General features: G+C 49.8%; 1 protein-coding gene across 5 annotated transcripts in view; it reads right to left on the minus strand.

The window, feature by feature from the left end:
• Positions 1–25,929, minus strand: part of CPAMD8 (C3 and PZP like alpha-2-macroglobulin domain containing 8) — a 101,143-nt gene that overhangs the window by 10,589 nt on the left and 64,625 nt on the right. For all 5 annotated transcript variants that reach the window (XR_016038114.1, XM_055430164.2, XM_088839146.1 and 2 more), the window contains 12 exons: positions 21,663–21,961; positions 20,818–21,043; positions 19,029–19,205; positions 16,109–16,190; positions 8,196–8,352; positions 7,992–8,066; positions 4,492–4,657; positions 2,425–2,511; positions 2,214–2,350; positions 1,664–1,819; positions 1,479–1,541; positions 458–642 (listed from right to left, as the gene is read on the minus strand). Coding sequence is in view for 4 of the 5 variants with exons in the window: in XM_055430164.2 (XP_055286139.2) it covers positions 458–642; positions 1,479–1,541; positions 1,664–1,819; positions 2,214–2,350; positions 2,425–2,511; positions 4,492–4,657; positions 7,992–8,066; positions 8,196–8,352; positions 16,109–16,190; positions 19,029–19,205; positions 20,818–21,043; positions 21,663–21,961 (1,810 nt within the window). In the remaining variant the exon portion in view is untranslated. The remainder of the gene's footprint in view (positions 1–457; positions 643–1,478; positions 1,542–1,663; positions 1,820–2,213; positions 2,351–2,424; positions 2,512–4,491; positions 4,658–7,991; positions 8,067–8,195; positions 8,353–16,108; positions 16,191–19,028; positions 19,206–20,817; positions 21,044–21,662; positions 21,962–25,929) is intronic.

Raw genomic sequence — 25,929 nt, forward strand, 5'->3', positions numbered from 1 at the left:
ACAAAATAGCCCTGGGTTATTTAAATAACTGACTATTTGGGTCACCCTGCCTTCCCCTTCCTGCACCTCAATTACCGTTCTTATATTTTAAACTCACCAATAAAGAGTGGATCCACAAAACCCTAGGCACACCCCTGCCCTCAGATTTCAATAAAGGTAGAACCGCAGGTCCATGACTTCTATCTCTCTACCGGTGACCTCACCGTGTGACCCCCAGGAGGGTCAAGTACCCTCCAGGACCTGGGAGTAAGAAATCTTCTCCTTCATAGTTTCCTGATAAGTATTGCTGAGGTGTGTCTTGTAATCAGAATAAGGGGGCTGGTCAGCCACAACTTTGGCTCTAGTCGGTGGAACACCTAGGGGGCCAGGTAAATCCCCAGACGTTTCTAGCTGAGAGCATCACTCTACAGAGCATCACCCAGGTGGGGGTGCCAGCCGGCGGGGCAGGAGGCCTTACCTGGTGCACACCTCCAGGGCCACCTGGTACTCCTGCTGATGCTGGTCAGCTGCTGGGTCATCATCATCAGCTGAGGAGGCAGGTGAGGGGGGTCGCTGCTGCTCAGCCTCAGGCTCCTGGAGGTTCACAAGCAGCTGGAAGGATGGCTTGGCCACCGGGTCAGGCACATTGTAGGTGACATCAATCTGGGGATGGGGGAGTGCAGAGGCTTAGGGGCCGTGGGGATGGAGAGGGGAAAGACAGGGGCAGGAGAAGGTGGGGACAGCTAGAACAATGAGGTCAGTGATCCTGGTGACAGTTCTGGGCATGGTCATCACTCCCTTTAACCCTGATGCTGTAGGTACAACCATCATCCCATTCTCCCATGTCTCAAGCCCGGGCTCCCTCTCCTGTTGTCTACTGTGTTGTCTGGGCTCCATTTTTCAGATGGAGAAGTTGAGGCTACAAGGGTCTCCTGGCTGACTTGCCCTCTGACCACTGGCCAGAGCTCAGGAGACCAGTCTGCCCCGCCCAGAACACAACTAAATCTTGAGCCTGCTGACTAAGGGGCCTCCGGGAGGGCCAGGCTGAGTCTGGGCTGGGTATCTGCATTCAGACCTTGGCTGGGCAAATACCCTTGAGCCACCAGGCAAGTCCCACAGTGGAGGGTGGAGCAGTGGGCTCTGCTCAGGGTCAGAGACCACCAAAATGAGAATCAGATGCAGTTTCACCCAAGGGGACACACTGCCATCTACCTTGGGTTCTGCCTTGGGCAGTGGTGGTGTGGTTTAGTCGCTAAGTCGTGTCCGACTCTTTTGCTAGCCTGTGGACTGAAGCCTGCCAGGCTCCTCTGTCCATGGGATTCTCCAGGCAAGAATACTGGAGTGGGTTGCCGTTTCCTTCTCCAGAGTGGGTGACATCTCAGGGGGCTGACAGGCTGTCACAGGGTGGTTCTCACACACACAGCCACCCCACTCAGCCTGGCCGGGTACTGAGCCCTCCAGCGTCCCCTGGGAGCACTCCCCTTTCCCCAAAGCCTCACCTGCATCAGACAGCAGCCTTCACCCTTGGCGCTCACAAACAGCCCTGTGGGGAGGCTGGGGATCTGGGGAGAGAAGATGCTACGGTTCCCCTGCGCCCACCTGCAGACACACACGGACAGACAGGCAGCGAGGAGGGGCCACTCTCGCTGCCCTCCCCCCCAACCCTGGTCCTGGGAACACGCACCGCGGCCATCTGTAGAAGCTTCTGGTTGCCCCTGTGCAGCTCGAAAGTCTCCTGGTAGTCCAAGTTGGTGGAGGCCAGGGAGACGGTGAGGTTGATGCCGCCCGCGTAGGACAAGATGGCGTACTCTGCCAAGGCCTGCAGAGCCACGCAGGTGTCCTGGGGACAGAGCCGGAGACCCAAGTCAGCCCCAGAAGGTGCCTCCACCCTGTGCCAGAGGTCTGGCCCAAAATGGGGGTCCCATGGACCCTCACTGAGGCCAGGGACTCACGTGGCTGGAACGGAGAGTAGATCTGGTGTAGACACCCACAGAGCTGGGGACCCCAGGCAGCTGGGGGGCATCTCCACCAAAGGAGGGCTGGTCCCTATCCCAGAGCCTGGTGCATCCGTCCTCAGCCCCATCCTCCCGTCCTCTCTTGGACTTCCTGCTCCCAGAGGTGCAGGTAAGGAGCCGTCCTCAGACTAGAAGCACCGGGTACCTTCCTAGAGGGCTCTGGGTCCCGAGCCTGGGCCGCCCAGGCCTGAGCCCCTCCCTCTGGCTCGCCTGGCGTACCTGCGTAGAAGAGAAGCCCCCGCGGGAGTTCCGCTGCTGGGACAGCCACTTCACCACAGGCAGGGCGGCAGCCACGTCGCCCAGGAGCGTGTAGGTCAGCAGGGCATAAGCTGTCATTTCCACTTCGGCTGAGACCACTGCAATGGAAGAGGCCGGCTGGGACCCAGGACCCAGGACCCAAAGCAGGCACTGGGGGTGGGGTGGCCGGTACCTGTCTGATAGACCCCATCACTGAAGCTTAGGAACGCATCCTTGTCCACATCTCGGGAACCCGTCAAACTCCAGTGGGTCACCCCATCTGCAAGGCCAGAACAGATCAAGGCTGGACCCCAGTGGAAGAGGGGACCAGGGAAAGATGGTGGAGACAGTAAGGGCCTTGGGGCTACATCTCAGATCTGCAACTACAGGGCCAAATCCAGCCCCTCCTGCACCCCTGGTTGCTGCTGCTGCTCAGTCACTTCAGTCACGTCCAGCTCTTTGAGACTCCATGGACTGAGGCCCGCCAGCCTCCTCTGTCTATGGGATTCTCCAGGCAAGAACATTGGAGTAGGTTGCCACGTTCTCCTCCAGGGGATCTTCCTGACCCAGGGATTGAACCCACATCTCCTGCGTCTCTGGCACTGCAGGCGGATACTTTACCACTGAGCCCACCGGGGAAGCCCTGGCAGACATTACCAATCCATGGCTGCTTTTCTGAACCCCCAACAGGCATCACTTAATCAATGGCTACTCTTCTGCATCCCTGGCAGACATCCTTAATCAATGGTTTCCCTTCTGGCTGGGGCCCTGACGAAGGCCCGGGTTATCCTCCCTTGGGGCCCAGGAAGTCACTCCCTAATTCCAAAGACACCAAGGATTCTAAGCTCATGTGAGGTATAAAAAGCCCTCAAAACACAAGAGAAATCAGCCCTCCTGGCCTCAGATCTTGAGCATCTTGTCCTAAATTGACACCATCATTCAATTGGGTGGTTTTAGAATTTTGCTTTTTAAATAATTTTTTTTTCTTCTTAAGCAGAAAAGGTGAATGGAAGCTTGATCTCAGTGCAGCTGCTGGGGAAGGCCAGGGGGCAGGGAGCTGCTACTGCTAAGTCACTTCAGTCGTGTCCGACTCTGTGCGACCCCATAGACGGCAGCCGACCAGGCTCCGCCATCCCTGGGATTCTCCAGGCAAGAACACTGGAGTGGGTTGCCATGTCCTTCTCCAATGTGTGAAAGTGAAAAGTGAAAGTGAAGTCACTCAGTCGTGTCCGACTAGTAGCGACCCCATGGACTGCAGCCCACCAGGCTCCTCTGTCCATGTGATTTTCTAGGCAAGAGTACTGGAGTGGCTTGCCATTGCCGGGAGAGGGGACTGATTTTGGAGACATTCCAAGAAGTCACAGCTTGGTGACTGGGGCTCCCCAAACACAATGGGGAATCATTTTGTAGTTGAGGAGATGGACACCATTAGATAAAAGAGGCTTTTTGAGCCTCATCCAGCAATGGGGGACAGGGTGGGGTCTGGCTGCAGCTCTCCCCTGCCTCCCAGCACTCTGCCTGGGGCTGTTTTCTGGGAAGCCTGGGGGATCTTCTACCAGGGATCCCTGAGCACTCTTCTCCCCAGTGGGGGCTGGGGTAGCATCCTCTGTTTCATTAGGGAAGAAAATGATGCCCAGGCTCGAGCCACCTTATCAAATGAAGTCACTACTAGATGCTAGTGAATGAGTAATAATTGAGTGAGGGCTTCCCTGGGGGCTCAGACGGTAAAGAATCAGTCTGCAAAGCAGGAGACCCAGGTTCAATCCCTGGGTCAAGAAGATCCCCTGGAGAAGAGAAAGGCAGCCCACTCCAGCATTTTTGCCTGGAGAATCCCATGGACAGAGGAGCCTGGCGGGATACAGTCCGTGAGGGAGCAGAGTCGGACACAACTGAGAGACTAACACACACACACAAGGACTTCCCTGGGGAGCACAGTGGTAAAGAATCTGCCTCCCAACGCCAGAGATGCGGGTTCAATCTCTGTGTGGGGAAGATCCCTGGAGAAGGAAATGGTAAGCCACTCCAGCAGTCTCGCCTGGGAAATCCCCTGGACAGAGGGGCCTGGTGGGCTACAGCCCACGTGTTAGCAAAAGAGTCAGACACGACTGAGCGACTAAACAACAACAAATAAACGAGTAAACAAACAGAATGAGTCGAGGACGCCTCCTTAGTTCCCAGCACACGTCCACGAGCTGCTTCCCGGGCCCTGCTGGGCTGGCCCCACACTGTGTCTGCTGGGGTGGCGGGCAAGGGCACCTACCCTGGGTGATGGCCAGGTCGCGGAGCTTTCGCAGAGCGGCGGGGGCTGCAGGGCTGCGGAGCAGGGTCAGCGCGTAGGCAGTCAGGGCACTGCTGTAGGGGTCCGTAACCAGGGATGCGCTGGACTCCAGGAAGTGTCTGGCTTTAGTAATGGCACCCCTCTCCTCCTGCAGGGTGGGGTGGGAGTCGGGTGGGAAGTGGAGCCCTGGGAGGCTGCTCAGCCTTCACCATGCAGACCACCCTCCCGAAAGTTCCAGGGGCATGCCTGGGGAAACCAATGGATGGCTTGCAGCCCCTCACTTTGTATTCTTCTGGTGGATGACTGCCTACAGCCCCAGCTTTCAAAATCCCATTCTCTTTCTTTTATTAATATGCTGGTGCCAATTTTTTCCAAATGAAGTCTGAGCACCACCATTCAACTCAGAGACACTGAGGAGGAAGCAGGGAGACAGCCCTGGCTGCCCTGCCCCGTACCACTCTATCATCAGGCTGGCTTCTAAGACCTCCCAGCTCAGGCCCACCTTATCCTCCAAGCCTCACCTCAAGTGTCACCTCCTCCGAGAAGCCCACCAACCCTGATCATGCTCCTGCCCCACAGTGTGAGCAGCTGGAGGACAGAAACCAAGTTCATTGTCCAGTGATGGCCTTAGTTCAGAGAAGCTGCCCAGTAATATAGGTTAAAAGGAAAAATGAGTCAGTCAAAACATTCATGAATTTAAGGACTTCCCTGGTGGTCCAGTGGCTAAGACTCCACGTTCCCAATGCAGGGGGCCTGGGTTCCATCCCTGGTCAGGGAACTAGGTCCCACATGCTGCAACTAAGAGTTTGCATGCAGCAATTAAAGATCCCAAATGCAGCAAAGAGGACTGAAGATCCTGTGTGCCACAAACTAAGACCCAGTGCAGCCAAATAAATAAGTAAATAGTGTTGGTGGCTTTTTTTTTTAAGTAGACATTTCTTGTCTTGTGGATCTGGAGGCCAGACGTCTGAGATCAATGTGTTGGCAAGGTCGGTTCCCTCTGAGGGCCACGAGGTGAGGATCTGCTCCAGGCCTCTCTACTGGGTATCTTCCCCTGTATGTTCATAGCATCTTCCTCCTGTGAGGGTTTCTGTGTCCTAATGTCCTCCTTCTCCCAGGATGCCAATCATATTGGATCAGTACCCACCCTAAAGTCTGCCTTTTAACATGACTACCTCTATAAAGGCCTTGTCTGCAAATACAATCACATTCTGGAGTCTTGGGGCTGGGTCTGTATCTCCCCTTCACAGATTTGCATCTTGAAGCCTTAACCCCCAATGGTTGCGGCGGGGGGTGGGGTGGGGAAGGCCGGTGCTTTGGGAGATTATTAGGTTTAGATGAGACCAAGAGGGTGGAGCTTCCCTGGTAGCTCAGCTGGTAAACAATCTGCCTGCAATGCAGGACACCCCGGTTCAATTCCTGGGTCAGGAAGAATACCCTCTGCAGTATTCTTGCCTGGAGATTTCCATGGACTAACACACACACACGAGAGAGTGAAGCCCCTATAATCAATTAGACTGCTTATAAGGGAGACCACAGTGGTCTCTCTCTCCTTCTCTCCCCTCAACCCCATCCCACCTCTCTTCATGGTCATACACCAAGAGAAGGCCACATGAAGACACAGAAAGAAGATGATTGACTACAAGTCAGGAAGAGACCCCTCATTAACAACTGAACTGAAAAAAAAAAAAGAACTGAATCAACCAGAACCCTGAGCGTGGACTTGCCAGTCTCTAGAAGCATCAGAAAGAAATGTCTTCTAGGACACAGAAGCAATCTGAATGTCCACTTATAGAGGGATGGGTAATGGAGATGTGGTACATATATGCGATGGGATATCACTCAGCCTTAACAGGGAACAAAAGTGTGCCGTTTGCCGACATGTGGATTTACCTAGAGGCTGTCACACAGAGTGGGCAAGTCAGAGAGACAGTGCTAACACATACATGTGGAATCTAGAAAAAGGGTGCAGATGAACCTACTTGCAGAGCAGAAACAGACACAGTGTAGAGACAAATGAATGGACACCAATGGGGAAAGTGGGGCGAACTGGGAGGCTGGGACTGACACATATACACTATTACGTACAAAACAGATAACTAACGCGAACCCACTATACAGCACAGGGAACTCTGCATGATGCTCTGGTGACCCAAATGGGAAGGAAATTCAAAACAGAGGGGTACATGTACATGTGGGTTTCCCAGTTGGCACTAGTGGTAAAGAACTGACCTGCCAATGCAGGAGATGTGGGTTCCTTCCCTGGGTCACGAAAGATCCCCTGGAGAAGGGCATGGCAACCCACTCCAGTATTCTTGCCTGGAGAATCCCATGAACAGAGGAGGCCGGTGGCCTACAGTCCATGGGGTCGCAAAGAGTCAGACAGGACTGAAGCGACAGCGCACACGCATATGTATACGTATGGCTGATTCACTTTGCTGCTCAGCAGAAACTAACACAGCACTGTAAAGCAACTACACTCCAACAAAAAGTTTTTAAAAAAGAAAGAAAGGTCTGTTGTGTAAGCTCCTGGTCTGCGGTATTTTGTGACAGCAGCCTGAGCTGACTTAGGTGGCTGGGGTTTCGGGCAACCCAATTCAACCTCTTAACACATGGCAAGTGAGGGGCCTCTGGGCAAAGCACGTGGGACAAGGAGGGTCTTCACAGCAAACTCTAAACACATATCTGCACTGTGAAGCGGGAAAATCTGAGAAGCGCCACAAATCGTAATTCATCATCAGAGGTTTTAGAATTGGCACAGGTGTGAGGAATGGCGGCTGAGATCTGTCTGTCCTGGGAGCTCCCTCTGCAAGGGACATGCCACTCCCACTTGGGACAGCCTCACAGAAGTGACAACAACCCTTGAGTTCCTTAGGCCATCTAAGCCCTGCTGGGTCCAGTACTTACTGTCCCCATAGGTTCTAGACCTTTCTCCCCCGAAGCATTCATAAGTCAAAAAAAATTTTTTTTAATATTTTGGCTGCACTGCATGACATGTGGGATCTTAGTTCCCAACCAAGGATCAAACCCAAGACCCTGCACTGAGAGCACAAAGTCTTTAACTACAGGACTGCCAGGGAAGTCCCATCCAACGTTTTGTATCGGGCTTCCTAAAGCCAGCCCACAGGTCACTGTCCAGGATAATGATTGAGCCCCAAATGACTCTCCAAATGGGGACTGGGGGCTATGGACAGTCCTGGGAAGGCTCAAACTCAGGGACACATGCATGCCCCTCATGACTACCACCAGAATCTCTCATGCATCTGCTTAGATCACAAGAAGTGGTAAGGTCACAAGAAGTGCTTAGGTCACAACAACTGTGAACATTGGAAAGCATGAAAATGTCCCATTGATAAACAGAAGGAGGACAGCAAGGAAGAAATAGAAGGTTAAGATGGCCAGAAGATGGCCAGCCTGGCTGACAAGGGGAAACTGCTCACTCGCTCCTCCAGCCCAGCATCTCCTGGGCCCCCTGCACTTACCTCTGAGGCTGGGTCCACTTCCAAGAGCGCGGCCACCACGTAGGCTGTCAGTGGGACTGTGCCGTGGATCCCACCCTGTAAGAGGATTTGTGGGTCTCACCCCAACCAGAGAGGACAGCTTCCCAACCCCACTGGCCGCAGACAAACCCGGGGAGCAAGCAGCACAAGGCCAGGGCTCCCGGAGGAGGCTGAGAGGCTGCTAACCTGAATGTCCTTGTTCAGAATCCTGCCCACTGCTGGGAAAGAGCCGTCTGCCTGCTGCTGCTGGACAATCCAGTCCTTGGTGGCTTCCAGCTCCAGAGGGTCGATGAAGATGAAGCTGCGAGCCTGGGCGAAGGACTTTAGGACAAAGGCCGTGAGCCTGAAACAGGATGAAGTACAGGCTGAGAGAGTCACAGGCTGGGCTGTCCCCAAACAAAGTCACCTCCCATGTGCCCCTGAGGGACTGTGGTACACTCCCCACATCACCCAAGACTCTGCTTCCTTCTCTGTAAGACACGAGGGCCCAGTCTGCCCTGTTGTGAGCACTTGATGGAAGTATGTGCGCACCCAGCAGGGCCTAATGAGACAGCCTATATTCCCTGTTAACTCCCTCCCACCTGGGAAGCACCTTTTTCTGAGCCTGTCAAGTCCCCCACCACCACCATGTGTGAAAGACCTTCTTTGTTGCTCCTCCATAACCATTCCCCAAGAGATCCCCAGTTTTGCTGAGAGATCCCAGGGAAAACCAGCAACCAGGTACCCTGGACACTTGGGCTCCTCTGTGCATTCCAGTCCCCAGGTCTGCAAATGGCTTTGGAATGGGCACATGAGGTGATGCTCGGAGCAGCTGCAGCCATTTTGCCACCATAAGGAGAGTAGCCACTGTGCTGAGGAGGTCCACAGGGACCAAGGGGAAGAACCAGGGGCCCAAGTGCATTGTCAGACTGCCAGACTGGCCAGTCCTGGAGATTCCTCAGCTCTGCTGTGTGAACTGATGTTCAGAATTCCTTTTTCAATCATTTTTACGTTGTTTGCAGCTGAAAACATCCCACAAACCCATTCAGTCACTCAGTTACACAGGCCCTGAACGCAGAGTGCTCCTACTTCCTTTCTTTACAGGATGAAGTCTTACTTGTCCTCTCAGTATTCATGGAGAAGTCTTCTCAATGTTCAACCCAGAGGTGTCTTCTCAGAGGAAGCCTCCCAGCACTTCCACTAGCACTTAGCACCTCCACGCTTGGATGAACTGGCTGCTTCTAGACTCCCAGGCCCTGCCTCTGTGTCTCCCCTTATCTCTGCAGCCTGTCCCTTGTTCATCCCATCCCCCAGCCCAACTGTTGCTAGTGCACCCTGAATGGGAGATGATGGGGCTGGGGATGAATGAATGAAAAAAATGAACTCCGGATGGAAACCAGGGAGCCAAGAGGGACAAACAGCAGAACTGTCAGCAAGGGAAATGCCCCAACTCAAGACGAAAGAGTAACCCATCCTCTTCAAAATCAAGTGGTTCCCCTACTTCACACCCATCAGGATGGCTGCTATAAAACAAAAACAAAACAACAGAAAATAGCAACCGTTGGTGAGGATGCAGGGAAACTGGGACCCTTGAGCACGTCTGGGGGGAATGGAGACTAGTACAGCCACTGTGGAGAACATGGCGATCCCTAAAATCAAACTGAACATAGAACTGTCATGTTGTTGTCAAGTCCCTGTGCGATGTTTGCTTCTTTTGCGACCCCACGGACTGCAGCTCACCAGGCTCCTCCTCTAGGCAAGCATACTGGAGTGGGTTGCCATTTTCTTCTCCAGGGAATCTTCCTGACCCGGGGATCAAACTGGTGTCTCCTGCACTGGTAGGTAGTTTCTTTACCACTGAGCCACCAGAGAAGCCCTAGAATGATCATATGATCTGGCAATTCCACTTCTGCGTATACATCCCAAAGAAATGAAAGCAGGGTCCCAAAAAGATATCTGTACACCCATGCTTCTAGCAGTATTATTCACAACAGCCAAACTATAAAAGCAACCCAGTGTCCACTGACAGATAAATGAACAAGACAACGTGGTACTGAGGTAGGATGCAGATGGGCCCCTGGGCTGAGCAGCTGAGGTCTGTCAAATTGAGTAAATTGGAGCTTGTTTTCCCCTGACATTTCAAGGAAAAAAGTCAATGGTAGGAGCTGAGCCCTGCTGGAGTAAAAAGATAAGAAGATCACATCTTTCATTCTTGAGCTCAAGAAGTCCTCCCTAACTGCACATGCATGAAACAGCTCGAGGGGACCCTAACGTGAGGAGGCACTGACCCATAACCTCTGTTCCGTCGGGCTTCCAGAGATCCCCTCACTGGAATCCATTTTGGTTAAAAGATTCATGTGCGTACCGGAAAGAGCCCTGGGTCAGGACAGATGTGGGGAATGAAGTATGACTGGCCAGAGGAAAACAAAAACCCGGAAAAACTACCCCCATGTAGGTGACTTACATCACTTCTCTGGCACACTTCCCATCAAGGAAGACGCCCGCATCCTTCCCCGGGTGTGCATTTCTGCTTTGGTTCTGCTCTAAATAAACCGCTTCTTTGTTCTCTTTGCACATACTGTGGTTCCAATAAACTATGCCTGCTTTCCAAACTCTCTTTGTGGAATTCTTTCTCCAAAGAAGATGAGGACTGAGGTCCTCTCACCTGCCAACATCAGTATATCCATACAACAGAACACCATTCAGTCTTGAAAGGGAAAGAAATTCTGAAAAATGCTAAAATATGGATGAACATTAAAGACATTATGCTGAGTGGGATAAGCCAATCACAAAAAGGCAGGTACTGTACGATTTCATTTATATGAAGCACTTAGAGTAGCCAGAATCATAGAGACAGAAAGTAGGATGGCGGCTTCCAGGCTCTGAGGGGAGGCTAGAATGGGGGGGGTAGCATTTAATAGGTATCAGTTCAGCTATTCAGTTGAGTCTGACTCTTTGCAACCCCATAGACTGCAGCACGCCAGGCCTCCCTGTCCATCACCAACTCCCGGAGCTTGCTCAAAACTCATGTCCATCAAGTCGGTGATGCCATCCAACCATCTTGTCCTCTGTCATCCCCTTCTCCTCCTGCCTTCAATCTTTCCCAGTATCAGGGTCTTTTCCAGTGAGTCAGTTCTTCCCATCAGGTGGCCAAAGTATTGGAGCTTCAGCTTCAGCATCAGTCCTTCCAATGAATACTCAGGACTGATTTCCTTTAAGATGAACTGGCTGGATCTCCTTGCAGTCCAAGGGACTCTCAAGAGTCTTCTCCAACACCACAGTTCAAAAGCATCAATTCTTTAGTGCTCAGTTTTCTTTATGGTCCAACCCTCACATCCATACATGACTACTGGAAAACCATAGCTTTGACTAGATAGACCTTTGTCAGCAAAGTAATGTCTCTGTTTTTTAATATGCTGTGTAGGTTGGTCATAGCTTTTCTTCCAAGGAGCAAGTGTCTTTTAATTTCATGGATGCAGTCACTATCTGTAATGACTTTGGAGCCCAAGAAAATAAAGTCTGTCACTGTTTCCATTGTATCCCCATCTATTTGCCATGAAGTGATGGGACTGGATGCCACGATCTTACTTTTTTGAATTTGGAGTTTTAATAGGTATAGAGTTTCAGATTTACAAGATGAAATGAGTTATGAGGATGGATTGTGGTAATGGTTGTACAACAATATGAATGTATTTAATACCACTGAACTTCACACTTAAAATGGTTAAAATGGTAAATTTTATGTTATGTATATTTTAAAACAACAAAAGAAAGAAAAAGAAAATCAAGTGACTCCAAGCTCTGTTTCTGCAAATTGTCAAAATCTGAAATATTAACTGTAAAATGTACTCCAAACCTACGAATCAGCTTGTGTTGGTCACTTTCTTTCCCAGATACCGCAAATCCATCCTCTTCCTTATACTCCCACAGCCCCTGTGTCAGCCTGGCATCTCATGGCTCCCACCGCCCCCACGAGCCTGACCCTGTCCCATCACATGGTCTGTACACAGAAGCCAGAGGGAAATTTCAAACACTGCAGGATCCAGATGGAACTTGGTTGCCTCTGCACTGGAAATTGTGAAATCTCCACATTCTGCTACACTGTTCTATTTATTTTTCCATCATAAATCACCAACAGGGAAAAACAAACCATTGTACATGCACACAACAGAATATTATTCAGTAATAAAAAGAAATGAGCTATCAAGCAGGATAAGACATGGAGAAAATTTAAGTGCATATTCCTAAGTGAAAGAAGCAATCTGAAAAAGGCTGCATGCTCTATGATTCCAACTCTGTGACATTCTGGAAAAGGCAAAACTACGGAACTAGTAAAAGGATCAGTGGTGGCCAGGGGATGGGGGTAGAGAGGGAAGACTATGCAGAGCCCATGGGATTTTCAGGGCAGAAAATTATTCTGTATGACACCTTAATGGTGGGTAGGTGACAGTGTACATCTGTCCAAAGCCATAAACTATGCGACACAAAGGGTGAACCCTAACGTAAACAACAGACCTCAGTTAGCAATAATGTAGCAATACTGGTCCATCAATTATAACAAATACACGTCATTAATGCAAGATGTGCACACTGGGGGAAACTGCATCTAGGGGAGATGGAAAGTATGGGAACTCATTCTAGTGACTAAAAATTTTTCTGAGTCTAGAACTGTTCTAACAAATTAAGCTTATGCATTCAGTACGCACATGGCCCAGCATGACTCAGGTGACAGCCATGCATTGCACCAAGCCCTCGTGCTCCCTCTGGAATAAAACCCAAACGCCTCCCTTGCTCAGTCTGGCCCTGCCACCCTCTCCTCCCTTCTGGCAGGTCACTTTCCTCCTTGCCTGTGCTGCCAGCCACACTGGTCTCCTTTTCCTCTGGCTCAAACTTGTCAGGGCTGCCTCAGGGCCTTTGCACAGGCTGTTCACACTGCCTGGAATCCTCTCTACTTGGATTTTCATACAGCTGTCCCTCATCTCCTTCAGAAAACCTTTCCTGACCACCCCATATAATTGTGTACCTCATCATACCCTATCCCCTCAACAAGTTTTATTTGCTTTATAGATATGAGAAATTATATACTACATACTTTAAAATATATCCACAAATGCCTTGCTTCTTCTCCTTCCAAGCAGTGGAATAGTATAGGCTGTATCTAGTGACTGGATTCTAAAGAATAGAATGTGGTGTGGGTGACAGTATGACTCAGGAAACCAGATGATAAAAGGCATGTGGCACCCTCCTTACTTTCTCTCTTTGATTTTTATTCCAGGGGAAGTCAGCTCCCATGTTATAAGCACATGCAAGCAGCCCTATGGAATGGTCTTCAGTGAGAAACTCAGGCCCCCTGTCAACAGCCATGGGAGAGGACCAACTTGGAAACAAATGCTCCAGCCCTAGTCAAGCCTTTCGATGATGACAGCCCCAGCCAATACCATGACTGCAACCTTGGGAGGAATCATGAGCCAGCAATCCCAGCTAATCCACGCCTTAATTCCTGACCCACGAAACTGAGACAATAAATATTTGTTGTTTTAAATGGCTATGTTTTGGAGGTAACTTGTTACACAGCAGTAGCTAACTATTACATCTCATGAAGGGTCTCTCTTTCTCTCTTGGAGGCAGGGACCGTGCCTTTCTTGTTCCCTTGGAACTAGAACAATAGCCTGGCAAGTATTAAACACTTGAATGAACAAATGAATAAATGAACGAATGTACATTGGATGCAAAGGACCCTGAGTTTAAAGGAAGTTGGACTGGATCCTGGACTTCCCAAGTATTTAAGTGGTGGTGGTTTAGTTGCTGAGTCATGTCCAACTCTTGTGACCCCATGGACTGTAGCCTGCCAGGCTCCTCTATCCATGAGATTCTACAGGCAAGAATACTGGAGTGGGTTGCCATTTCCTTCTCCAGAGGATCTTCCCAACCCAGGAATCAAACCCAGGTCTCCTGAATTGCAGGCAGATTCTTTACTGACTGAGCTATGAGGGAAGCCTAAGTATTTAGGGAGTGGTGCTAACAGGGCATCCATCCCAGTGGGTACCTGGCACCGTAATGAGCATGCCTACACCCTTGTCCCACTGCCTCCTAGATCCTGGTCTTGAGAGGGCTGTGTGGTGAGGAAACAGGTTCAGAAAAGCTGAGCATCTGGTCTAAGGTCACACAGTTCACACAAGACTGAGGCTGGGTTTGCTCAGCTCCAGGGTGGATGTTCTGTGTATTGCTGTCGCCAATGTCCCGTGCATCCTGCAACTCTGATCTATGAGGAGGTTTTACAAGGCCAAGGAGGAGAGGCAAACTGCTGGGTGTCACGTTTCCACGACCACAGCAGAATTCATCTCCTCTTGTTCAGTGTGTGTGAACTGTGGGAAGGCGTACACAGATCACAGCTCACTATTTCTGACTGGTGGAGGTCTCTTGGAACTGTCAGGACTTGGCCAGCTTTCAGAGAGTGACTCAGTGACTTTAGCCATCCCCGAGAGTGGGTGGGGGCCTCTGCCTGCTAGAGCATGACTGTGGCCTTGCCTCAAGGGCTGTCAGCAAGGCAGGGTCCTGGGACAGACTTCTGGGGACTGGGGAGCTGAGCAGATCACCAAGGCTGGGCCCCTCTGGAGCCAAGTGAGTGACTCTGCATTGCAGTGTAGGCTCAGCCAGTTGTGTCCCTGTGCCCCTGGCCCTGGGCTCTGTTGCTGTGCAGTGGTCACTGTTGATTTAAGGACCATACACTTTCCTTGCCCACAGGAGCTGCAGGTGCCATCCAGGTGTGGCACTGAGAAGGAGGCCCCACTAGAAACAGAAGGTTAGGGGTACCCTACTTCCTCAGTAAGCCCCAAAGCGGGTGAGGCAAATCCCGGATGATGCCAAGAACTCTTAGGGAATAAGACAGGCATACGCAGGTCCTCCCTGCCCTGGCTCACCCTGAAAGCCAGAGGAAGCCACTCGCAAGGGAAATCTGACCCCAGAATGCTCCTCCTGAACTTCCAACCCAGCCTCAAGGCAGTGGTCTGGCCTCTCCCCGTTCATCCCCTCCTGCTCAGGGTCACCCCATTCCTGGGTCCAGTGGCTTCTGAGGAGGCTCAGAGAACCCAGGACTCATCCACAAGGGGCCAGAAAGCAGGGGTTCAGTTCCTGGGCACTGTGGCAACAACAGCAGAAGGGGTAACAGTAACAGCCACTGCTTCCAGCTCCACCACACAGGCCAGGCAGAACACCATGCGCCGCCCCCCGCAACCAAACCAAACCTCTAACCCTCAGGGGCTAGGACCATGGCTGTCTCCATTTTCCACCCTGAAGTAAAAGTGAAGTGAAAGTCGCTCAGCCGTGTCTGACTCTTTGTGACCCCCACGGACTATACAGTCCATGGAATTCTCCAGGCCAGAATACTGGAGTGGGTAGCCGTTCCCTTCTGCAGGGGATCTTCCCAACCCAGGGATCAAACCCAGGCAGACTCTTTACCAGCTGGGCCACAAGGGGAGCCCATCACCCTAGGGACTGAGAAATAGAATATTTCCTGCCATATCGGTAAACAAGGATGTCACAGTCATCAGCCACTGCAGCCCTCCCAATGTGAGCTGGTGAACCCTGAGGGAACTCAGGAAGGAGAAGAACACCGGCCATCTAGCAGCCATCCTACTGTAGCCACTCGCTACGGTGAGCCCTGAGGAAAGAAAGCTCAGGATGTGGAAACATAGGATACTGGCACTGGCCCCAGATAGCTGAGGTGCATGTGAAAGAAACTGTTTCCGTGAGCCCAGATTCTTGTATCTTCCCACACAGAAAAGCACTAAATTCCTTAACTTGGGTTATTTGGTTTTCTTTAATCAATAATAATCTTTTGCTCAGACACCTGCCCTCTGTTACAAAACTTCTATGTAACCCGGCTCCTCCCCTTGCCTCCATGGAGCAGTTCTCTCAGGGTTATTTGAGATGCTGTCTCCCAGGCCTGAAGTCCTAAAAGTTTCTGCCAAATAAAACATAACTCTCAACCTTTAGGTTGCATGTACTTTGTCAGTCAACAGGATCAAGCCCCAGGAGTCCTGGCTATGCTATGCTGGACATGAGGCTGTGGCTTCACGTGGGGGAACCTCAGTAGCCGTGCCTGGGGAATGAGGACTCACCACATACTCCCCGACTCGTCCCGCTCTCCAAAAGCACTATAGGAGCCATCCTGGTGCTTGTAGGTCAACTGTCTCTGGTAGCCTGTGGGGCAAAAGGGGACAGCACCCTGGTGAATGGCTGGCTGGCCAACATTCTACCCCAGGACCGCCAAAACAACACCACACCCACATGGGGGAGAGACCCTGAAACTGCCCCATGCCCACATCTGAGGTCCTTGAAACTGTCTCAACACAGCTGGGGCTCTTGAAACTGCCCCACACCTACAGCTGGGGGCCTCGAAACTACCCCACATGCACAGCTGGAGGGATTGAAACTTCTTTATCTCTCTTTTGTTTCCTGATATCACCCCTTTATGACTCCTGGTCACACACTGGCCTTCAGTCATGCCTGGTGGGGTGGGTTGGTGAAATGCATTATCTCCAGGCAGGGCCCTTTACCACACACCTTCACCCACCCCAGGGCCTGAAGAGGTTGTTGCTCTATCCACTGGAGCCAGAGCTTGGTTTGCTCAGATCAGCAGGAAATTGAGGACAAGGAGGGAAGTCAGGGGGGCTGGGGCCTCCAAAGCAGGGCCAGGCAGTTGGTCTTATTGTGAGGGCAGCAGGGGACATGAGGGGGTGGTGAGGGGAAGCGGGGAGGGGTGTGAGGGGGCAGATGTAGTGGGTGGGTTGTCGGGTCTGGAGAGGAAGCAGACACTGGGGAGGTGGGGACAGTCTAGGTGACCATGATCATGGGCTTGGACCGGGTGGTGGGTAGAGATCTGGCTGTCTGGGTAGAGGGGAGGTCTAGGCTGCCACTCACCCATATAGGTCATCACATTCTGGATGGCAGGCAAGGACCTGAGTCCAGATGGGTTCACTGAGGTGTGCCTGGCCTTGGGAGGCCAGGGCTCACCCACATCCTAGACTTTCACAACCCGCCAACTTGAGCCCTGCCCCTCCCTGTCCACCATGGACCAAGCAGACTTAAGGTTCTGGGTAGTCTGTGGTCAGCCTTCACATAGCCATGGCAACCTCTGACTTCTCTTTCCATCTGAGAGTTGCACGTTTATTTTATTTTTTTGGCTGTGCCCCATACAGCATGTGGGATCTTAGTTCCCCAACCAGGGACTGAACCCATGCCCCTGCAGTGGAAGTGCACAGTCTTAACTACTGGACCACCAGTAGTTAAGCTCAGACAGCTATACATTCTTCATCGTTCTTTTCTCATCCATGAGAACAGAAGGTTCTAGATCATCAGGACTGCCTTTGGAACATAATATCAGGGAACCACAACAGGCCAGGAGACAGGGACTCCAGATTTGTCTTAGGAATTGAGATTTTCACATGCCTCTGTTTCCCCATCTCACAGGGGCCAGCATCATCTGAGTCAGGCATTCTTGAATTCTTTTCGGTAAATTTCCGTGATTGTGACGGTGGTTTCTCGTGCCTCTCTGGCTTGGTCTAGTGCCCTGCCTGCCCCTTGTGCCCCAGTCCAGAGGAGCCTGGGGTCTGAGAAGCCCCCACAACTTGCCCCTGTGAGGTCTTGGGCAGCTCTTCACTCCCACGAGGCTCAGTTTGCTCATCTGGGAAACGAGGACTATTAGCATGGGGGCTGCAAGGAGGGAAACTCAGGGTAGCGTGGATGGAGCTGCATATGCCTGGAACGAGGCAGATGCCAGTTTCAGAGCTAGGTTCAGCCTCCTCCATGCTTTCCTTTCACTTTGGCTCCAGTGTAAGGCTAGAAGCAGAGTCCAGGAGGCTCCAGAATATTGGTATCAACTGAAGGAAACAAAGACACTGAGAAAAGCAGGTCCTACCCAGGGACACAGAATGGGAATCTCTGACAGAGCTGAGATCCCATCTCCAGCCTTCACTCTTCCCCCTCTTTGTGAGGCTAGATGTGCAAAGAGGGTAATTCAGGGCCCTCAGAAGCCCTGTACCCCACCCCCAAACAGGGCGATTCCTTGCCCTAAGGACTTGATTCATGGCAATAGAAGATGTCCAGTGCTGTGTTATTTATTTATGAAGATGTTCACTTCTGTGTTATTTATCTATGAAGATGTTCAGTGTTGTGTTATTTATCTGTGAAGATGATCAGGGCTGTGTTATTCATTTCTAAAGAAGTACAATGGTGCCTTGTTTATTTCTGAAGTTCAGTACTGGTGGTTTACTTCTGAAGATGTTCAGTGTTGCATTATCTAGGGGGAAAAAACTGGAAATAAACTCAGTATGCCCAAGAGCAGAGTTCAGTATGTTGTGTTCCATTAATGCATGTGATGAAAAAACAGTGTAGCCTCCAAAGTGATTACAAACTGAACCCATCCTAAGACCCAATGGTTTCACCCCACAGAAATCTGGATGAGTTTTCACCAAGTATGCAAAGAGGACAATTAACGACAGTACCATTCTAAAAGCCCTGAATTGCAAATTGCTCCAAAGCCCATCCGCAGACACGGCCGACTGCTGCCGCCACACAGTAATGGAGGTGAATGGACAACAGCTCCCCAAAGTCCAGTGGGTGAATCTTACGCACACAAGACAGGGTCGAGGGAGGCATGCCACAGGATGCTGTGTTACAAGACACCAAGAATGGCAAAGCTAACCTGTGCTGCTGGAGGGTAGAGGAGTCAATGCAGAGCCAGCAAGATGGGAAGCTTACAGGGATTTTTTTTCCCCCAAATGTTTTTATAACGCTATTATATTGCTCTGGTTGTTCAGAAAGAGTTACATTTTTAGAAGATGCTGTTCCTCTCCCCATGGCTGATTACCAGCAATCAGATCGGTTTCCTAACAGGTGCAGATGCCAGGCTCCGACTGACAGGGGCCAGATCAGGCCACCTAGATTAGCCTCTTTCCATATCTTTGCTTTCTTCCCCATCCTCTGCACATGGCATGTGGGCTGTGCCCAGTGCGGCCGAGGCCACCTGCACCCCAGTACCTTGCACCAGGTGGTCGGTGGTCTCCCTCTCCACCTCAGGGCTGAGTTGTCGGGTTTTCTGGAGATACTTCAAGACAAAGACATTGGGCGCAAAATGAATCATATTCTGCTCTCCGCAGCCGAAGGGAAGCCGGAGGAGGTTGCTGAGATGGTTCAGAGTTGGCCCCATGACGTCTCCTGGTGAGAAGGAAGGGGAAGAAAGTGCGGAGGACTGGCCTCATTCAATGCCCTGGCACTGTCCTAGGGACAAGTTTCCTCGGAGTGAGCCCACCCATGGCCAGCACTAGCCTCCCATTATCTGATTGCCGGTGCTGCCCTTTGAGACTGGGAGGCATCCTTGCCCATCCAGCCTGCTTGATCTCTTGGCCTCGGTGGACACTCGCTGGTCCTATCTTACCTGCTTCCCTCTATGTTTTTTGGCTGTAACTCAGGTGTTCTTTCTACCTTTTCATTATGTTATTATTAGTAAATGCTTTTTCCTTTCTAGATTTTTAAATAGGTCCAATTAAGACTACACATTTTCCTCTTAGTACAACTCTGGCTGCATCCCACAAACGTTAAGATGTCAATCCAGTCATTTGACTCCATTCTCCATATTTTTTCTAACTTCCAATATGAAATGTGGTTTTCTCTTTAACCATGAGTATTTGGGTTTTTAATAGTTTTCTTATATGTGTGGCATTGTTGGTGTGTTTTTAAAAGTGCTTTTTTCCTGTTATTTCTGACTTACTGTGCTCTCATCCCTTCAGTACTCTGCCTCCCTCTCCCTGGCCTTTATGCCCCCAAATGTTGCTGACACACTTTCTGGACTCCCTGCTGATCACACCTCCCTTCTTTGACCTTTCCTTCTGCTCCACTGAGGCTGCCCCTGCTCCTGCAGCCTCCTCCTGTGGTGGGGCCCACCTGGCTACTTTCTCATCACCTTTCTCTGGGTTTTCCAGTTCATCTCGACACTTCCATCCCGCTGCGCTGAAGGCACTGACTGACATACAGTTACCTGCCTTCATCTCCTCTCCATCCCCGCCCACCTGTCTTCCCACTGACACCCATCACCTCAAGCTGGGCCACTCATCCCCAAGGCCACATCTAAATTGATTTCATGCTTCAGAAATCATAAACGCCAGCATCCTCTGAGCCGGTGACAACCGCCAACCTGCCCCAGGCCCCAGGGCTTCCCTCCTTTGCTGTCACAGAGACCCGAGACCCCTCCTTCTTGTCTGTCTGCCTCTTCCTGGCCTTTCACGCCCTCCCCACCCTTCCAATTTCCAGCACTAGATGGATCACACAGTCCCCACTTTCCACTCCTGTGCCTGGGCTACAGGAGACAATCCAGTGCTCAAGAAGTCCCTGGCCACAGCCTCTTACCCCTGCTCAGTAAGCTCTCTAAGCATTTGAAACGGTCCTGCCCCTCTCACCTGGACCCCCAGAGCCCCTACCCTCCACCCCATACCTGGCTAACTTCACCTGGCCTTTCAGCCTGCTTGTATATCACCGAAGACATGCTGCCCTCATGAAGCCCACCACCCACCCCTCAGGGTCACCCCACAGAGGGCAAGGACCTGCCTCCTCAGCCAGACTTGAGCCCCCAAAGGGCAGGCTTGGGGGCACCTCTGAGTCTGTCCCCAGCACCCAGCACAGAGAAGGCACTGGAAGTTGCTTGCCAGTCAGGTGAGTGGGTGTATGGCTAAAGGCCCCAAAGGCACATGCTCCAGCAAAACCCAGAATGAGAATGAACAGGAAGTGACACTTGCCCCCATCCTCCCCAAGCCAGGCTGCAGGGCAGACACACCTATGATGGAGGCGGCAGCGCGCTCAGACCCAGGAATGGCGCTGTGCGGGACCCCCAGGGTGAAGGCTTCACTGTAGCTCTCATCTGCTTCCACCTTCCTCCAGATGCGGAACTCGCCCACAGAACCCCAGCCAGTGGAGAAACCAATGAACTGGACCTCTGGCGGTTTGGGGAGGGTCCAGGCCATGATGACAGATTCATTGGATGGCTCTGGACCATGGCCAACCTGGAAAAAGAGGCCAAGGCTGCTGGGTGCTGGCAGGAAGCAGGAAGCTGGGTTCAGACATGATCAGAGGCCTTGGCCACATTCACGGGGTGGGGTGGGATTCTCAAGGCATCAGCAACGAGAGAAACTAGAAACCACACTGTTCATTGAACACCCAACAGAGACACAGTGGGGCATCTTCAGGTTCCAAAGTCATTGGGCTCCCTGGAACCTTCGCATATGTAGTTCCCTCTGCTTGAAACATCTCTGCTTCAGTTTGCCTGGCAAACTCTTATTCATACTTCAAAGCACCACCTGGGTATACCCCTCCTCTAGGAAGCTGTTAACACCTACTTCTTTTCTTTCCTTTGCTTGGCCCAGAAAGTGTCCACAATCCTCATCTTATCTGCTCATATCCATTTCCTTTCTCCCTGGCCTCCCAGACTCCTGGGTACCTTCTCTGTGACAGTTCTCACTAGTTTTTTGGAAGCAACGCCAGGCAGACTGTAAGCAACTTGAGGGCTGCCTTGTGTTATCCCCCTCTCTCCCCGCCTTGCCATCACATCACATGGATCAGGAAGCAACAAGTGCCAGAGGACCAGATGGCTCCCATGCCCGCCCCAGGCAAACCCAATCATGCCTGGATGAGCCCGCTGTGCCAGCTGATCCAGAATGTTCTGAATTCATCCCAGGAGAGGATCTTGGCCGTGGGTGTGCTGGCCACCGGCTCACCCATCTTGCTGGTGGAGATCCAGGACCTGGTGTTCTGGTGCCCTCCCAGAACAATCTCGATCATGCCCGCTGTGTCCTGGGGCCCTGGGGACAAGGCCACGCGTGCATCGTTGTGGGCTCGCACAGCCACGTCGAAACAGGTGAGGCGCAGTGGCCGCTGCACATACTGGAACTCGTACTTGTTGGGCGTGGAGATGTGGACTCTCTCTGGATAGAGGGAAAGAGATGAGGTGTTGAGGGGGCACCAGAAGCATCCTTCCTCCCCCTGACCATGCCCAGAGCTGAGCAGCGGGACCTCAGTCTCAGTGTGGCTCCCCACGAAGCTGCGGGAAGCACAGTGGGGCGGAGCTGGTTTGATGGCCTCTTTGTCAACAGAGCACAAAAGATGAAACACTCACAGAGATAAATCCTACAAAAGATGGGCAAGACCTGTCTGCTGGGAATGGCAAAATGCTGCTGAAACTAAAGATGCAAGTCAACGGAGAGCTAGACTGTTTGTGGGTCGGAAAATAATATTATGAAGATGTTAATTATCCCCCCAAACTGATCTTTAGATTTGATGCAATCCCAATCAAAACCCTTTAGGGTCTTCTAAAGAAATTGCAAAGCTGATTTCAAAATTTATGTGGAAACTCAAAGGATCCAAAAGAGTCAAAACAACTTTGATAAACAAGAAGGACTCACAGCATCTGACACTGAGACTTACTCTAAAGCCATGGCAATCACAAGAGTGTAGCATCGGTGTCAACACAAATGCTCAGTGGAACAGAAGAGGGAGTCCACAAATGGACCCATACATGTATAAACAACTGATTTTCAACAAAGCTGCAAAAGCAATTCAACAGCAAAAGTCTTCAACAAATGATGGTAGAACAGTGAAATCTCCAGATGAAGAAAAAGGAACTCTGATCCATACCTTGCATGGGCTCCAAGAGTTAACTTGAAATGCATTATCTTACAAATGTAAAGCCTAAAACTATAAAACTTTGGGAAGAAAATGTAGGATTGAGCAAAGCTTTCTTAGATACAACAAGAAAAAATAATCCATAAAAGGAAAAAGTGATAAGCATCATTAAAATGAAAAACTTCTGCTCTTTAAAAGACACTATTGAGATAATGAAAAGACAAGATACAGCGTGGGAGGAACATATTTGCAAAGCAGTCATCTGATAAAGGACTGGGACCCAGAATACATTTTTAAAACCAAATACAAATAAACAATTCAACTTTTAAAAAGCTAAAAGATCCGATCAGACACTTCACCCCCGCAAAAAATACTGATAGCAAATAAGCATATGGCATTGAAACATGTATGTTGTCATATGTGAAACAAATCACCAGTTTAGGGTCGATGCATGTTACAGGATGCTCAGGGCTGGTGTGCGGGGATGACCCAGAGGGAGGATAAAGGGAGGAGGGAGGGGGGTTCAGGAGGGGGAACCCATGTACACCCGGGGTGGATTCATGTCAATGTATGGCAAAACCAACCAATATAATATTGTAAAATAATTAGCCTCCAATAAAAAATAAATAATTAATTAAAAAAAAAGAAAAGGTGCTTAATATCATGAGTCATGATGGAAATGCAAATTAAAACCATAGTGAGATACCACTAGACACCTATTAGAATGACTAAACTTAAACAGACCATGCTAAGTGTTGTTAAGAATAGGGTAAAACTGGCTTATCCAGTGCCTGTGGGAATGCAAAACAGTACTATCATTGTGGGAAATTGTTTGACAGCTTCTTAAAAAGTTAAAAACATACTTACTATCTGCACTAGCTATTCCACTCCTAGGTATCAACTCAAGAGAAAGGAAAACACATTACCCATACAAAGACTTGGGCACAAAGTTTCATAGCAGTGCACGTGAAATAGTCCCAAACCGGAAATAACTCAAACATCCTTCAACAGGTGAGTAGATAAAGTGTGATGCATACATCCAGTGGAATCCTGCTGAGACTTAAAATGACTGAATTACTGATACACACAGCATGGTCAAATCTCAAAATTCTTTTGTTGAGTAAAAGAAGCCAGACAAGAAGGAGAACGTTCTGTATTATTCCACTTACATACAATTCTAAAAAGTACAAAGTTATCTACAGAGACAGGAAGCAGACCCGTGGTTCTCTAGAGACAAGAGCGGAGAGGAGTGAGGAATTTCAAAGGGGCATGACTTTAGGGTTAATAAAAATCTTCATTACCTTAATTGTGGTGATGCTTCACAGATGTTTCTCAACACTCATCAAACTACACTTAAAATATGTCTAATTTATTGTATGTCAATTATACCTCAATAAACGTGTTAAAAATGTTCCTGATCTTACTTTGAATACAAATACATTCAGCTTAGTGTGGATTACAATATAAAAAATGCAAACAATATGCAAATGTCCAGTAATGTTTCAAAATGTTCCATAATGATCAAATTATGGGGCAGTCATTTAATGGACCATAATGAAGCTGTTTTGTAGTGCTGTTTATACAGAGTTGATAAACAATACAATAACAAGGGAAAGTGCTGAGGATGTATTAAGTGAAAAAAGCAAGACAGAAAACTATACACCTCATGAGCCACAACTATACTAAAACAAACAATAATCAACCCTAGGAAAGTGAACACAGCAAAATGTCTTCATATGTGAACTAGAGGAGACAGTTTTTGTATTTCTATTTTTATAAGTTTTCTCTAGTACATAGGTATTGCTTTTTCCTTTCCCAATTTTAAAAATTGTGATAAAACACACACGATGCAAAATTTGCCATCTTAAACCATTTTTAAGTGTACAGGTCAGTGGCATTAAATACAATCACATTGTTTAAACATCACCAGCATCCACCCCAAGAACTCTTCTCATCTTGTAAAACTAAAGATCTGTATCCATTAAACAATAAATTTTAAAAAAACCAACAAAAACAAAAAACAATAAATCTCCATTTTCCTCTCCCCCAGCTCCTGACAACCACTAACCTACTTTCTGTCTCTAGGATCTTGACTGCTCTAGAGAGATCATATAAGTGGAATCATACAGTATTTGTACACATGCATTTTCTAAGATTTATTATGGGGGCCATTTTAGAAGTCTTTATTGAATTTGTTATAGTATTGCTCCCATTATAAGTTCTGGTTTCTTGTCTGCAAGGCATGTGGGACCTTAGCTCCCTGACCAGGGATTGAACCTGAACCCCCTGCACTGGAAGGCGAAGTATGTCCTAATCACTGGACTGCCAGGGAAGTCCTCACGCACTGGCTTTTAAAAATGTTTTCAACTTAAAATTTACTGAGATAAAAATAGATTCATATGTAACTCTGCGTGTGCGTGTGCTAAGCTGCTTCAGTCATGTCCGACTCTTTGCAACCTATGGACTGTAGCCCTCCAGGCTCCTCTGTTCATGGAATTCTCCGTGCAAAACTACTGGGGTTGCCATGCCCTCCTCCAGCGGATCTTCCAGACCCAGGGATTGAACCTTATGACTCCTGCATTGGCAGGCAGGTTCTTTACCCCTAGCACCACCGGAAAGCCCATATGTGACTCTAAGAAATAACAAAGAGAAATCTTTGACCCAGTTTCCCCAAAGGTAACATCTCGCTAGTATATTAGCATTACCAGGATACTGGTACTCTTAGAATCCCTTGATCTCATTTCAGTTCAGTTCAGTCGCTCAGTCGTGTCCGACTCTCCGCCACCCCATGAATCACAGCACGCCAGGCCTCCCTGTCCTTCACCAACTCCCGGAGTTCACTCAAACTCATGTCCACAGAGTCGGTGATGCCATCCAGCCATCTCATTCTCTGTCGTCCCCTTCTCCTCCCGCCCCCAACCTTTCCCAGCATCAGAGCCTTTTCCAGTGAGTCAACTCGTCGCATGAGGTGGCCAAAGTATTGGAGTTTCAGCTTTAGCATCAGTCTTTCCAATGAACACCCAGGATTGATCTCCTTTAGAATGGACTGGTTGGATCTTCTTGCAGTATAAGGGACTCTCAAGAGTCTTCTCCAACACCACAGTTCAAAAGCATCGATTCTTCGGCGATCAGCTTTCTTCACAGTCCAACTCTCACATCCATACATGACCACGGGAAAAACCATTGCCTTGACTAGACGGACCTTGGTTGGCAAAGTAATGTCTCTGCTTTTTAATATACTATCTAGGTTGGTCATAACTTTCCTTCCAAG

This window comes from Moschus berezovskii, chromosome 8 (genome assembly GCF_049115385.1).
Source record: "Moschus berezovskii isolate FMDL1 chromosome 8, NW_MosBer_1.0, whole genome shotgun sequence".
Lineage (NCBI taxonomy): Eukaryota > Metazoa > Chordata > Mammalia > Artiodactyla > Moschidae > Moschus > Moschus berezovskii.